Source organism: Oncorhynchus gorbuscha, linkage group LG15 (assembly GCF_021184085.1).
Source record: "Oncorhynchus gorbuscha isolate QuinsamMale2020 ecotype Even-year linkage group LG15, OgorEven_v1.0, whole genome shotgun sequence".
NCBI lineage: Eukaryota > Metazoa > Chordata > Actinopteri > Salmoniformes > Salmonidae > Oncorhynchus > Oncorhynchus gorbuscha.
Window position 1 is genome coordinate 68,659,879 of NC_060187.1, and position 13,360 is coordinate 68,673,238.

The 13,360-nt window shown below is 47.3% G+C and overlaps 1 protein-coding gene across 1 annotated transcript in view; it reads right to left on the bottom strand.

Moving 5' to 3' along the window:
* The window catches only part of LOC123997875 (nectin-2-like), a 98,958-nt gene that overhangs the window by 38,628 nt on the left and 46,970 nt on the right, over nt 1–13,360 (bottom strand). Inside the window, exons 4-6 of the mRNA XM_046302522.1 lie at nt 11,095–11,403; nt 10,697–10,814; nt 10,226–10,374 (exon numbers count right to left, since the gene is read on the bottom strand). Of these exons, the coding sequence (XP_046158478.1) occupies nt 10,226–10,374; nt 10,697–10,814; nt 11,095–11,403 (576 nt within the window). The remainder of the gene's footprint in view (nt 1–10,225; nt 10,375–10,696; nt 10,815–11,094; nt 11,404–13,360) is intronic.

Consider the following 13,360-nt stretch of genomic DNA (forward strand, 5'->3'; position numbering starts at 1 on the left):
ATTGGCCAATTGGGTATTTATTTTATGAAAGCTTTAAAAACACAGCCCTCAGAGAGAGAGTAACAGTACAGATGATTCTCAGAAAGTGTTCTCAGAACACATGTTACTTAAATCCCTGACAGTGGGCAAGAGGAGTGTGTGTGTGGCTCTCTCCCAGTCTCTGGAGAACAGAGGGGTCTGTGAATGTTCTGACAGAGTTCAAACCACTAAGTGTTTGTGTACGTTTGGGGAAGTGTCTTTCCTACTAGTTCTCTCTCTCTGTGTGTGTGTGTGTGTGTGTGTGTGTGTGTGTGTGTGTGTGTGTGTGTGTGTGTGTGTGTGTGTGTGTGTGTGTGTGTGTGTGTGTGTGTGTGTGTGTGTGTGTGTGTGTGTGTGTGTGTGTGTGTGTGTGTGTGTGTGTGTGTGTGTGTGTGTGTGTGTGTGTGTGTGTGTGTGTGTGTGTGTGTGTGTGTGTGTGTGTGTGTGTGTGTGTGTGTGTGTGTGTGTGTGTGTGTGTGTGTGTGTGTGTGTGTGTGTGTGAGAGATAGAGATATAGAGATCAGGCTGCAGGGGACAGTGTAAAGTAATGTCTCCTCTAACTCCCAATGCTAAGAGACAGAGGGGGCAAGAAATGGACATTCGGGTTACACACCGTGGCACTGACAGATGTCCCAAAGCCTCTGTGCCACACACACAGCGCTGACTCAGAAACCACACACAGCGCTGACTCAGAAACCACACACAGCGCTGACTCAGAAACCACACACAGCGCTGACTCAGAAACCACACACATCACTGCCTATGTAGGAGCTAGTCTATCTGATAAATAGTATGTGTGAAGGGGCAGGTATCTTAAGTATGTTGATTGAGTTTAGTGAACCTGCCAATCCAGTTATTTCAGTTATCATCTTGGCTGAAAAACTAAAATGTTTACATGTATTTCAACTATTGTCCTTGAGATGAACTAGATTCACAAGTATTTAATAACTGAAGATGTGCATCCTATACCGTTTCATTGAAGGGTTGTCTATTCAAGCAGTTACATTCGGAGTACAGTATTATTGGCTGACTGAACTTTGACCTTGGCCAAATCAGGAAGTGAGTTCCACATGACACCATTGACTATACAGCAGTTATTTACACTCTGATCAATATCCACATTTTTTTCACAGGAGTTCGACAAGAAAAATAAAGATCCGTACATATATAGTATACAGATACTATACAGATACTATACAGATACCTCACACCAAAATATACATACAACTTTCTCCCTTCCCTCCTTCTTCACATCACAAACTGAAGGACATTATCAATATTTCTCCAAAGACACACTTGATCACCTTCATACAAATATAACTAGTGGGCATATCCTGTTTTGGTGTTACATACAAGTGCAGACTGGAGATACGTGTTTGTTAGTGGTCATTATAAGTAGTTCACTACAGGCCTCTACGCTGACCTTTTCTAGGAGCACGTGTGTGGCTAAGTTGAAACATGTAGGCGCACACAAAGAAATGTAGGAGCACAGTGAAAAATATTTGAGGTAATAAAGCTAGAATTCTAAAATTGTCGCAAAGCAAAATACTTAGGCGCATATGAGGTAAAACGGCTGCACTGTAGAGTCCTGCTCCCTGCATGTGTACTGTATCTATAATGTTTATGTAAGCCAGAGTTTTGGCCTATACTGAGCACTGACAGACTTAGGCTATAGTGTTATCAAGTGCTGATGGTTAGGCGAGTCGCAGTGGGTCCAGTATCTATCCCTTCCTCCCAGTCTCCCCCCTCTCCGTTCCGGTCTCTCCACCCACAGCGGTCAACCTCCACCACAACAGTTAACGTCATCCTGGAACACTACTACACGTTGCTCTCTCACCAAAGTGTATGTGTGCGTTTCTCTGTGACCCCATGACCTCTGGCTGGCCGTGACGCATAAACAGACCCAGGCTTAAATGGGCCAATCAGGCACCTCGCCTGGTCAGGGCAGCCAAGGAAACCCCACTGATTAACCAGGAAACACGATGAATCACAGGGGAGTCATGAGATAGGATTTGTGAAGGGGCTGATTCAGAGGGGATTCAGATCTGGGCTATTGAGGGTAGGAAAGTAAGGCTCTTCAGGAAGACAGCTGGTCATAGCCGTCCAGTGGTCGTCTGTTTGCCTCTAGTGATGTATAATAGTTGTACATGGTGATATTGGCTTGAACAGCCCTCGACTGTCTTGTTAGAAAGACAATTTAGTCACTAAACTATCAGGCTCCGGTCTGAATCATGAAGGATTATACCCAGACCTCTGCTAGTCAATGTAGGTCCTATAACAGGTCATTCACCCCCCTGTGTATGCACAGAATCAATCAATTCATTTGACTTCATTTGTATCTTAATTGGCTAGATGCAAATATGCCATCATGTATTTGGATTTCTATATAACCTGACTAATCAACCTATGAAAGCTGAGATGTACAGTGAGCAGGGCATGACTCCACCATGGCTTTCCGAGTCAGGTCTGGCAGGAGGAAGGGGGTACAGACAGTGGGTATTTCATGCCTCCCTACCTCTCCCTGTATCCCTGTGTTAATCACCCACACACACAGGGTAGAGAGAGGTGATGGAGAAACTGGGGGAGGAGAGAAACGGGGAGAGAGAAAATGCCCACGTCATAACATCCAAGCGGTGGTCATTTGGTGGGCGTGTGGGCTAAGCTGAGCGGTGACTTCATGGCTCATTAGCAATCAAACTCTTTGTGTCAGGAACACCACAAGAAGAGAGGGATCAAAAAGAGGAGAGTGAGAACAGCCCTGCTGTTTCAGAGCCTTTCCTTTTTCTCCCTCTATCAATTCATCCTAACCCCTCTCTCCCAGTCTCTCAAGAGAACAGCTGTACAGTTCCCTCTATCAATTCATCCTAACCCCTCTCTCCCAGTCTCACCAGAGATGAGAACAGCTGTACAGTTCTCCCAGTCTCAGAGATGAGAACAGCTGTACAGTTCCCTATATCAATTCATCCTAACCCCTCTCTCCCAGTCTCACCAGAGATGAGAACAGCTGTACAGTTCCCTCTATCAATTCATCCTAACCCCTCTCTCCCAGTCTCTCCAGAGAACAGCTGTACAGTTCCCTCTATCAATTCATCCTAACCCCTCTCTCCCAGTCTCTCCAGAGAACAGCTGTACAGTTCCCTCTATCAATTCATCCTAACCCCTCTCTCCCAGTCTCACCAGAGATGAGAACAGCTGTACAGTTCCCTCTATCAATTCCCATTTCATGCACTCTTCATCTAGATGACCTACCTCCTTCAGTAAGTTGTTTATCATTTCAGAATGTCCCAAACTAAATTCTGCACATACTTCCAGTTGATGGCACAATAGCAGAGAGAATGAGGAGGCCTACTGCAACATACAGACACGAGAGAGAGTCTGACATTCTACTGAACCACAACTACATCGACCACTTCCTCTGTCAACCTTCCCCTTCCCCAGTACTGTCACATACAGCAGAAACAAGGCTACTGTGGCCGGAACAAACGTTGTCCCACAGGAGAGAGACGAGAATAGCAGGGAGCAGGTATCATCATGACACCCCTTACATTGCTACTGTGCGTTTAGTGGAGATAAGAATGAATATTTTAGTGAGGAGTTTCTAACGTGGGAACAGGTGCATGGAGATGCCATTTTACCCACAAGTCCCTACCGCAATGTGTCTCTCTGGAGGTTTCAATCTCCAAGGTCCCTAAGCTAAGGAAAGGAGGAACACAACAGACAGAGCAGCAAAGTGAGGAAGATAGTTTCAGGATTTCTTTCATTTGTTTTGGTAGATAGATCCCAAGTGATCCACTTTTCATATTGAGACCAGAGAAAAAGATTTGTATTATCAATACACCAGTCCTCCATCTTGTTTCTGTACATTCCCTCCCTCAGCCACTTCATCTTGCTCCCTCCATGGGCTGCATTGTTGGTCGTCGTTAATATATTTCAAATGATCCAGAGGAGAACTCAACACCACCGACTCCTCTAGAAGGAGGACATTTTCATTCATCCTTTCCTTCTTCATCCTGCTTTCCCTTCCTCCTCCTCCTCTTCCTCTGCCCGTTCTCTCTACACGTACACGGCAGTCCGTGAGATGACCGACCCGTCGCGCTGAGACTCCATGTCGTCGTCAAGGTAACCACCCATGATTCCGTCCTGGTCATGTGTTGGGCGGAGCTGCAGGATGGGCCCGCCCTTCCAAAGTGGTCGTAACTCTCCTCGTCATCCTCCAGTTGGTCAAACTTTCTCCGCTCTGCCTCGTCCAGCTCGCCGCTCAGCAGGATGTCCTGCGCCGTGGCAACCCCTTCACCATGCCTCCCCAGGTGTAGCGGCACGTGGTGATTGGCCTTTTCAGTCAGGCCATCATGGGCGGAGCCCTCCTTGTAGACGTAGATGGGGCTGTTGTTGCCGTCCGCCCCGTTGCCCCCGGCGCCAGCACCCGTCCCGTTCTTGCTCCCCTTCTTGCCGCCACCGAAGACGCGCAACTTTATGTCGTAGGAGCTGTGGTTTGGGTTGCCGCGGTAACCCTGCTGTTGCCGGCGGCTTCGGGTGACCAGGACGGCAATAAGGGCGGCAACAAGGAGAAGGGCCAGAAGGAAGCCAATCACAGCACCTGCCACCACGCCTGCGTTGGAGGGGACCACAGAGGGTTCTGTAGGAGGGGAGGGAGGGAAGGAGAGGAGAGAGAGAAGAGGATGAGACAGATTGAGATAGAAAGTAGATGGAGAGGGGAAGAAGGGGGAAACAAAGAGAAGACAAGAAGAGGGGTTGGATGATGTCAGCAGTCTGCACTGTATTCCGCGTGATGTGTTTTTGCATGTTGGAGTGTGTGTGCTGAGGCTCTAACAGCAGTGTTGAACGTCACTGGAATGTCCTACTCTCCCTCTGAGCTGCTCGTCCCCATTCCCTCACAAACGCCCTAATAATGTCAGAGCAACATTTCAACAAGGTCTCTCCAACATCAAGGAAACATGCCAATGACGTCTCCTCCTAAACAGTGTGAGGGCAGTGTGCAGGTTCTCTTTAGTCTCAGCCCCTCACCCACAAAATAGCAGAACGACTAAACAAAAACAAAAAGACCTCTGGAGTCCATGCAGGAGGATGATAAATGGAGGGAGGGATGCAGCCAGGGATGAAGGAGAAGAGGATGAGGGGTGGTGGTGACTGACAGAGCGAGACAGCAGAATGACAACTCCTGCTTCAAGCTACCAGAATGTAGAACAGGACAGTCCGTCTGCCCGCTCTCTCCTAGCTACTGAACACCCAATTGAGCTCCGTTGAATAAGCCCCGGACGGTGTGTGCTTTCCCTCAGTTTGGTCATATTGCAAGGCTCATGACTCCAGACACATCGACTGGTGAGATTGATAGTTATTTCCTACCACTCTACCTCTCTTCTCAGCCATCTCTCCCATTCTTCATCTACTACACCTTCCTTTCCTCCCTCCCTCTCGTCCCACACACCACCCCCCTCAGCCCTCACTCTCTCCACACACTGCTCACTTGTACACGAGCAGCGCCCGCACCCCCCATCCCCCACAGATAGCTCAACCTTTCCATTGACAGAAATGGAAAGTTGGCACCACAGAAAGCCTATAGCTTTACTTAATGGAAGGCCTATATTATTATTTATTGAAGGCCTATATTTGGTCGTCATTTTCTCATGTTAAACCTAACATTTCACGATGCTATACACGTTGTCGTAGGGCGTCCATTTAGACTGCTGTCTGGCAACAAGAATGTAATTACTTGTTCGGTAATTAAAAGTTGGCAATTCAAACATTGCATACGGTAAAATACATTTTCAATACAACAGCAGACTAATCAGCAACCAATTGATGTATTCATTTGATATACAACTGTCCTGTATATCCTACCTGAACCTGCACGACATGAGCCATTCCTCGCACTCTCTCCCAGCTTGGATAGAAAGTTGTTTTGTGTAAAACCAGTTTATTAATGCCAATCTCATTTTTTCTATGTAGAGTCCTGTAGTAGCTACAGTATGCGGCTGCGTCGGCTTGCATTTTTGTGTGCAAACGTTCTCACCACGGCCTGTAGGTCCAGGTTGCAGACCCCACTGTTTTCTATACTGAGTATTGACAATCCAGACATTGTGCATTATATGTCCATTGCGCCGCACACAATTTAAACTTAGTCTTGAATGGTGCATAGAAAGATATACCAGAGATAAGGGACTGTTAATATTGGAACCACACAACTTAAACGTCGGTTCACCAGTATGAAGAAAATCACACAACACACCTTTTTTGTTTGAGCCCTCAAGGACTTTTGTCCGCTCAAGATACATTTGTTTGCGTCTGCCAATGTATTGTCTGTCCAGTATCCAGACGACCTGTTCCCAGAGCTTCCTATTCAGGTCATCTCTTTACGTAACCTGTTGAGTCTGGCAATTAAGGAGAATGAGAGGCTCAAATAAAGATGCTTCAAATCTAGCAGTTCTGCAACACTACTCCCTTCTGCCCAGTTCCCCTCATCTTGCTACTGCAAATCAAGTTGTTTATAACCATCCCTGTAACTGTCGCTTCTGTGGAGAAATCGTTTTCTAAACTAAAACTCATAAAGACCTACTTAAGAAGCATTAGGCTCTCGATCCGACAAACGTTTTTTAACTCCTGAGTAAGCGCCACTCACTGCACTGGCACCGTCGTAGCCTTGACAACAGCATTTGTTCACCGATATCCCCTTCCACTTTCAATCAGTTCATTTATTTCCCAAGGCCCGAGGCACTTTGGTCAGTCACATTCTTGAAGGCCAAGAAACAAATGCTTAGCTTCCTAGTACATTAAAAAGATTCTTAATGACTTTTTAGAGGGTTACTGTCACAACTATCTATGTCAGACAGGCGCATGGGCCCCCAGAGCTCGTTGGCGCCCAGGGCTGTCCGGTCAAAAAGAAAGAAACAACCCCAGAAAGTACACTATGCATCGCTCAAGCACAAAAACCACTGGCTGAGGAAAATGATGCTTTTTATAGATCGCATCATGCACGACCATAAGCTCCAAGTAACCGCAAGTAATGAGAGAGATGGGGCGGAAATAAAGCCTGCTGCCGCCCGCCTCCTAAAGACATGCAGCAGCCCCCCAACGCACACACACACACACCACTCAGTGGTGCATGGGTATATATTACATCACCTCATGGGAGAAGACTGATTGGTTGGTTTCTTCACAGAGAGAGAGAGAGAGATTGTGAGTTAGCAGCAGTACTGAATGTGACTTATTGAATGGTCTGGATCAGACCATTGATTAATGTCTTACTGATGGGTGGAGGGATGGCAGAAGGCCGTCAGGCCTGGAGGCTGGAGAGGAACAGACTACATTAGATCTGTTGCTCTTCTCTGTACGCACAGCCAGAGACAGACCTGGAGGAAATGAGGAATGAAAAGGAAGATGCAGGTTAACTCATTAAGAGGGGCCACTACAGGGGAATAGGGGAAACAGGAAGGATGCAGGTTAACTCATTAAGAGGGGCTGATTTTGACGGGATACCATTGCAGGGGAATAGGGGAAACAGGAAGGATGCAGGTTAACTCATTAAGAGGGGCTGATTTTGACGGGATACCATTGCAGGGGAATAGGGGAAACAGGAAGGATGCAGGTTAACTCATTAAGAGGCTGGCTGATTTTAGGAAACAGGAAGGGATACTCATTAAGAGGGGCTGATTTTGACGGGATACCATTGCAGCGGAAACAGAAAGGAAAAAAGGTTTGTCTGAACGGGTGGGGAAGGATTTTGATGTGACACCAGTGCATGGGAATATTGGAGAGACCAGCTCTGGAGACAGTGGTGATGGCAGAAAGTGGGTTAGCTAACTGCGGCAGAGCAGGTTCCAGTGCAGGGTCAGGGAGCTAAGCAGTGATTAAGAGAGCAGGTATTTAAGAGAAGGAGAGACGAGCTCAGCAGGATGAGAGAGAGATAGGGTAAGGGGGATGAGAGAGCAGTATGAGAGAAAGGAAGGAAGATGAGAGAGAGAATGGGATGAGAGAGGGTGGGGGGGGAGTGGAGAGAGGAAGAATTAGAGAGACAGGTGAGAGGGAAATGGAGACTGCCTCAGTGCTGTGGGCTGGTATTTGAGAGAGAGGGGGGGTCTCAGAGAGGGCTAACGACATGTCTCTCCACTGAGCACAGATCAGTACAGTGCTGTAGGAGCCTGATAGAGGCCAGTTATAGAGGACCGGACCAGGGGCAGGGACACAGACAGACAAAGGAGACAGGTGCCAGGTCAGCTCGTAGCCCTGTGCAGGGATCTCTGCGTTAGTTGTCACACAGCTGGGGTCAGGACAGGAGCAGCAGTAGGACAGGAGCCTGCTCTAGTCTGGTCCAGACACTGGACAATTCACAGCCACGGCCCCTCTCAGCCCTGGTTGGACACATCTCCACTGCATTAGCACTCCATCTGTATTCACACTACCTCTCTCTCCGTCTCAGTCTTTCTCTGTGTGGGCCAGTTCATTCAACCCCCTTTTTACTGTCTTACTCACTGAGGGGGAATGACAGGAGAAAAGAAGAGAGGAGGGAGATGACAGGACAAGGGAGGGGAGTAGAGCTGACATGGTAAAAATCTGTCGTTCTGCCCCTGAGCAAGGCAGTTAACCCACTGTTCCCAGGGGCCGATGACATGGATTAAGGTAGACCTCCGCACCTCTCTGATTCAGAAGGGGTGGGTTAAATGCGGAAGTCACATTTCAGTTGAATGCATTCAGTTGTACAACTGACTAGGCATCCACCTTTCCCTATAGCATGAGAGAGTAGATGAATGGGGAGGGAGGAAGAGGGAACGAATTTAGGGGTGATGGACCAGAGGAGAGAGAGGGAGGGAGGACAGAAGAGAAGGAGTTAAGAAGGAGAAGCAGCCAGGAGCTAAAGCAGCAGAGGCCGACTGATCCGCTCAGAGAGGATAGAGAGAGACTACACACTCACAGCACTGTCAGCCTGCTCGCTAGCGCACACACACTAATCAGAGAGAGAAAATGGAGGGGGTGATAGTGGTAGAGAAGAAGCAGTGCCATAGATTCCCACAGGGGTTTTAAATGCCATCAGCATCCTGTTCCCCTCTCACCTCCCTCCTTATTCTAAAAGCAGCCACTCTCTCTACCCTCTACCAACCCTTCCCTTCTCACTCTCTCCATCATTCAATCACCCCTTTTGCTCCCCTACTCCCTCCCCCCAGCCACCTGCCTTGTACCCATACCCATACCTGTACCCAGCCATGTACCCGTACCCAGCCCTGTACCCGTACCCAGCCATGTACCTATACCCATACCCAGCCATGTACCCGTACCCAGCCCTGTACCCATACCCAGCCCTGTACCCATACCCAGCCCTGTAAAACGTCCGTTATGTTCCAGAGATGCTAGTGGCTCATCAGAGAGAACACATTAGTACCATGGGAAGGTGAGGAATGAAGCGGGGGAGGTGAGGGACGGAGAGAAGAGGAGGTAGAGGAGTGGTGGCTTTTAAAACATTCACTTGTGAATTGCCCTTTTTTTTATCCATTTGTCCTGCATGGATCAAGAAGGAACTTGGAGGGGATAGATGGACGGAGTGATATTTATTTTAACATATTTTTCAAGTGGTGTAGTGGTTGTCTAGTCACAGTACACAACAAGGAGACAGCAAAGTTGAGTTTCAGTCCAGTCCTACGCAAACCATACCCTCAAATAAATCCTGCCAGTGTGTGGAGACCTGAAACTGTCTCTGATGATGATTCAATCCATTCTACCAGTAGATGAACAGACGAGTAGAGCTCAAACATCACAGCTAGGATCCATAGGTATGAACAGAAGGAGAGGATTGCATGCAAACAAGGAGGGATGGGTGATAAAGTTTCAAAGGGTAGAGGATGGATAGATTGAAAACCCAAACGGAGGAATAGAGGCCCAGTAAACTGCCCCCCAACCACTAACCCCAGTGACAGAGCATGCTGCTCTCCCTGACTACAGGCAAGCATCACCACACCCTCTGTGTGTGTGTGTGTGTGTGTGTGTGTGTGTGTGTGTGTGTGTGTGTGTGTGTGTGTGTGTGTGTGTGTGTGTGTGTGTGTGTGTGTGTGTGTGTGTGTGTGTGTGTGTGTGTGTGTGTGTGTGTCCCAGTATGCCTGCATGTGTAGTAAGTGTGTTTTCAGGTGTGTGTCCAGGTGTGTTTGTAGCATAGCACGCAAATGTGTATGATTACAGTCATTTCAGGTGTGTGTGGACTCACCTCGGACCATAACAGTGACCTGGTCCTTGCCGGTGCCCAGGCGGTTCTTGACCTCGCAGACGAAGGTTGTGTTGGCCTGCTCATCCACCTTCAGCACGGTCAGCACGTTTTCTTTTACCTGCACTGTGTCTGGCATCTGACCGGACATACTGGGGGAAGAGGAGAGGAGGAGAGGGTGGAAAACATAAGTACTGGAACCTGGCCCAGATCTCCCTACTTCCAACTGACCTTTTCATACATAGAAAAACTGAATTGTTTTTGTTGGCTTATTGTTTCTACTGGGGTTAAACTCCACTATGGAAAGTTATACCATTTCTCCATAATCAAGGTAAGAGGCCAGTGGCTGTCGAGTTCATCATTATTATCATAATACTATATGTGGTTTATAGTGACCTGTGGATATAGTGATAATTAAAGAAGGAGAGAAAGAGACCAGGATACAGACTGACAAAGACACGGACAGACACTCACGTTTTCCATGTGATGGTGGTAGGAATGGGGTTGGCAGTAGCCTGACAGGTCAGAGCCACGTTGGTCCGACCCATGTACCAGTTATTATCATAGCCCACGATGGTCACCTGTGGGGGGTCTGAGAGAGAGAGGTTAATTAGTGGAACTTCCTACAGAGAGAAAATAATTATATTCGGATGCATATTCATGACAACATTAAAAAGGTCTGAGAATACGCTCTGCATGAGTAAGTGTGTGTGTGTGTGTGTGTGTGTGTGTGTGTGTGTGTGTGTGTGTGTGTGTGTGTGTGTGTGTGTGTGTGTGTGTGTGTGTGTGTGTGTGTGTGTGTGTGTGTGTGTGTGTGTGTGTGTGTGTGTGTGTGTGATGCATGTGTGCACCAGTGTGTGCAGTGGCCTTACATTCGATGGCCAGTTTCATCAGGAAGCTCTCAGGCTTGGCCTGGGTTCGATGGGACACCAAACAGCTGATGTCTTTGCCGTTGTCTGCTGCTGTGGGAACCAGCATGTACTGGCTGGATACCGTCACGGTGTTGTCAGCGCCCGCCGTAGAGGCGGAGGTAGCGTTGCCATTGACAGCCGTCACCCAAGCGATCTGGGCGGCAGGACGACCGTCGGCCGACGCACAGCGGGCCACAACAACCGGCTTGGCTCCCGTGGCGACAGTGGAGGCTATCACTGTTACCCCGGAGGCAGAGTTCCTGGGTTTGGCTGATGAAGGGAACAGAGAATAATGAATGAATACCAATATTGATAAACGACTAGACCGGCAAAAACAAGACAGAATAACTGTTTGTTCCCTCCCTCTCCATGGCTGTTGAATGTGAGTAGAGCAATCAGGACAAGAGCCGACACCAAGCATGACAAGCAGCCGGATCAATAAACGCCAGAGGAGAGAGAGGGGAGCTGCGCCCAGGTTAGAGCAATGATTCTAACGCATTAACAGAAACACAATTGATCTGACAATACTAGTTCTAATTAGAGGTCGACCGATTAATCGGAATGGCCGATTAATTAGGGCCGATTTCACGTTTTCATAACAATCGAAAATCGGTATTTTTGGACGCCTATTTAGTTTTATTTTTTTACACATTTATTTAACGAGACAAGTCAGTTAAGAACACATTCTTATTTTCAATGACGATCTAGGAACGGTGGGTTAACTGCCTTGTTCAGGGTAGAACAACAGATGTCAGCTTGTCAGCTCAGGGATTCAATCTTGCAACCTTACGGTTAACTAGTCCAACACTCTAACCACCTGCCTCACGAGGAGCCTGCCTGTTACGCGAATGCGTACCGCAGTAAGAAGCCACGGTAAGTTGCTAGTGTTGATAAAAGGTGAGATACTTAGGTGAGCGAGTCGGTCAAGGATCAGTTCAGACGAGGAGCTAAAGTTTAACAATCTGCAGTTTATTCAGAGTAAAAGTATTGTGTACAGCGTATACGGGCTCTGTTCCTCGAACTCAGAGGGAGTCAGAAAAAGAGAGCCCCTAATTTAGACAGCATACATGTTTTATACAGTACAGAAAGTAGGTTGATTCTGGAAGGTCTGGTCCTCGGATTGGTCCAAACCCGGGCCTTGTCTCTCCTTATTGGTCCAAGGTTGTTGTTGACATTGTTTCAAAATGTTCCCGCTTAATGTCTGTTTTGCGTTGCGCAACTAGCGTACATATGTCAAAAGCAGATACGCCCAAGATCCCTTGAGGCTTAATGCTGGGTGTGTGGTTCTAAAAGATCCCTTGAGGCTTAATGCTGGGTGTGTGGTTCTAAAAGATCCCTTGAGGCTTAATGCTGGGTGTGTGGTTCTAAAAGATCCCTTGAGGCTTAATGCTGGGTGTGTGGTTCTAAATGTGAATGTATCTGGGTGGGGTGTGTGTGCTTGTGTCTGCAAGTCAAGGCTGTGTCTCTTCCTCCCAATGTGTGGGTGTATGTCTTATCTGTGTGTCCTCGGCAGTTAGTGTGTGTGTGTGTGTGTGTTCCTGTCATCAGCAGTTATGTCCTCACGAGATGCAACTTCTCCAGTCTTGTGGTTTGGCCCTCTTCCTGTTTTCGTGACTATGTGTGGAAACATTTGCAGAGGCGCACCCAAGACAGTTTACAGCAACATTATAGCAAACATATTAGTAATCTCCGTTTGTTTATGCCCTTTGTTACTAAGGTCTGAAGCATTAGGTATAGAGGCCTGTCACGGCCTTCAAGCATATGTATGGTTATCAAAGTATTATCTACACTAGCTAGCATTAAACTTATCATATAAAAAACAATCAATCAATCATAATCACTAGTTATAACTACACATGGTTGATGATATTACTAGTTTGTCTAGCGTGTCCTGCGTTGCATATAATCGATGCGGTGCGCATACAAGAAAAAGGGCTGTCGTTGCTCCAACGTGTACCTAACCATAAACACCAATGCCTTTCTTAAAATCAATACACAGAAGTATATATTTTTAAACCTGCATATTTAGCTAAAAGAAATCCAGGTTAGCAGGAAATATTAACCAGGTGAAATTGTGTCACTTCTCTTGCGGTCATTGCACACAGAGTCAGGGTATATACAACAGTTTGTGCCGCCTGGCTCATTGCAAACTAATTTGGCAGAATTTTACGTAATTATGACATAACATTAAAGGTTGTGCAATGTAACAGCAATATTTACACTTAGG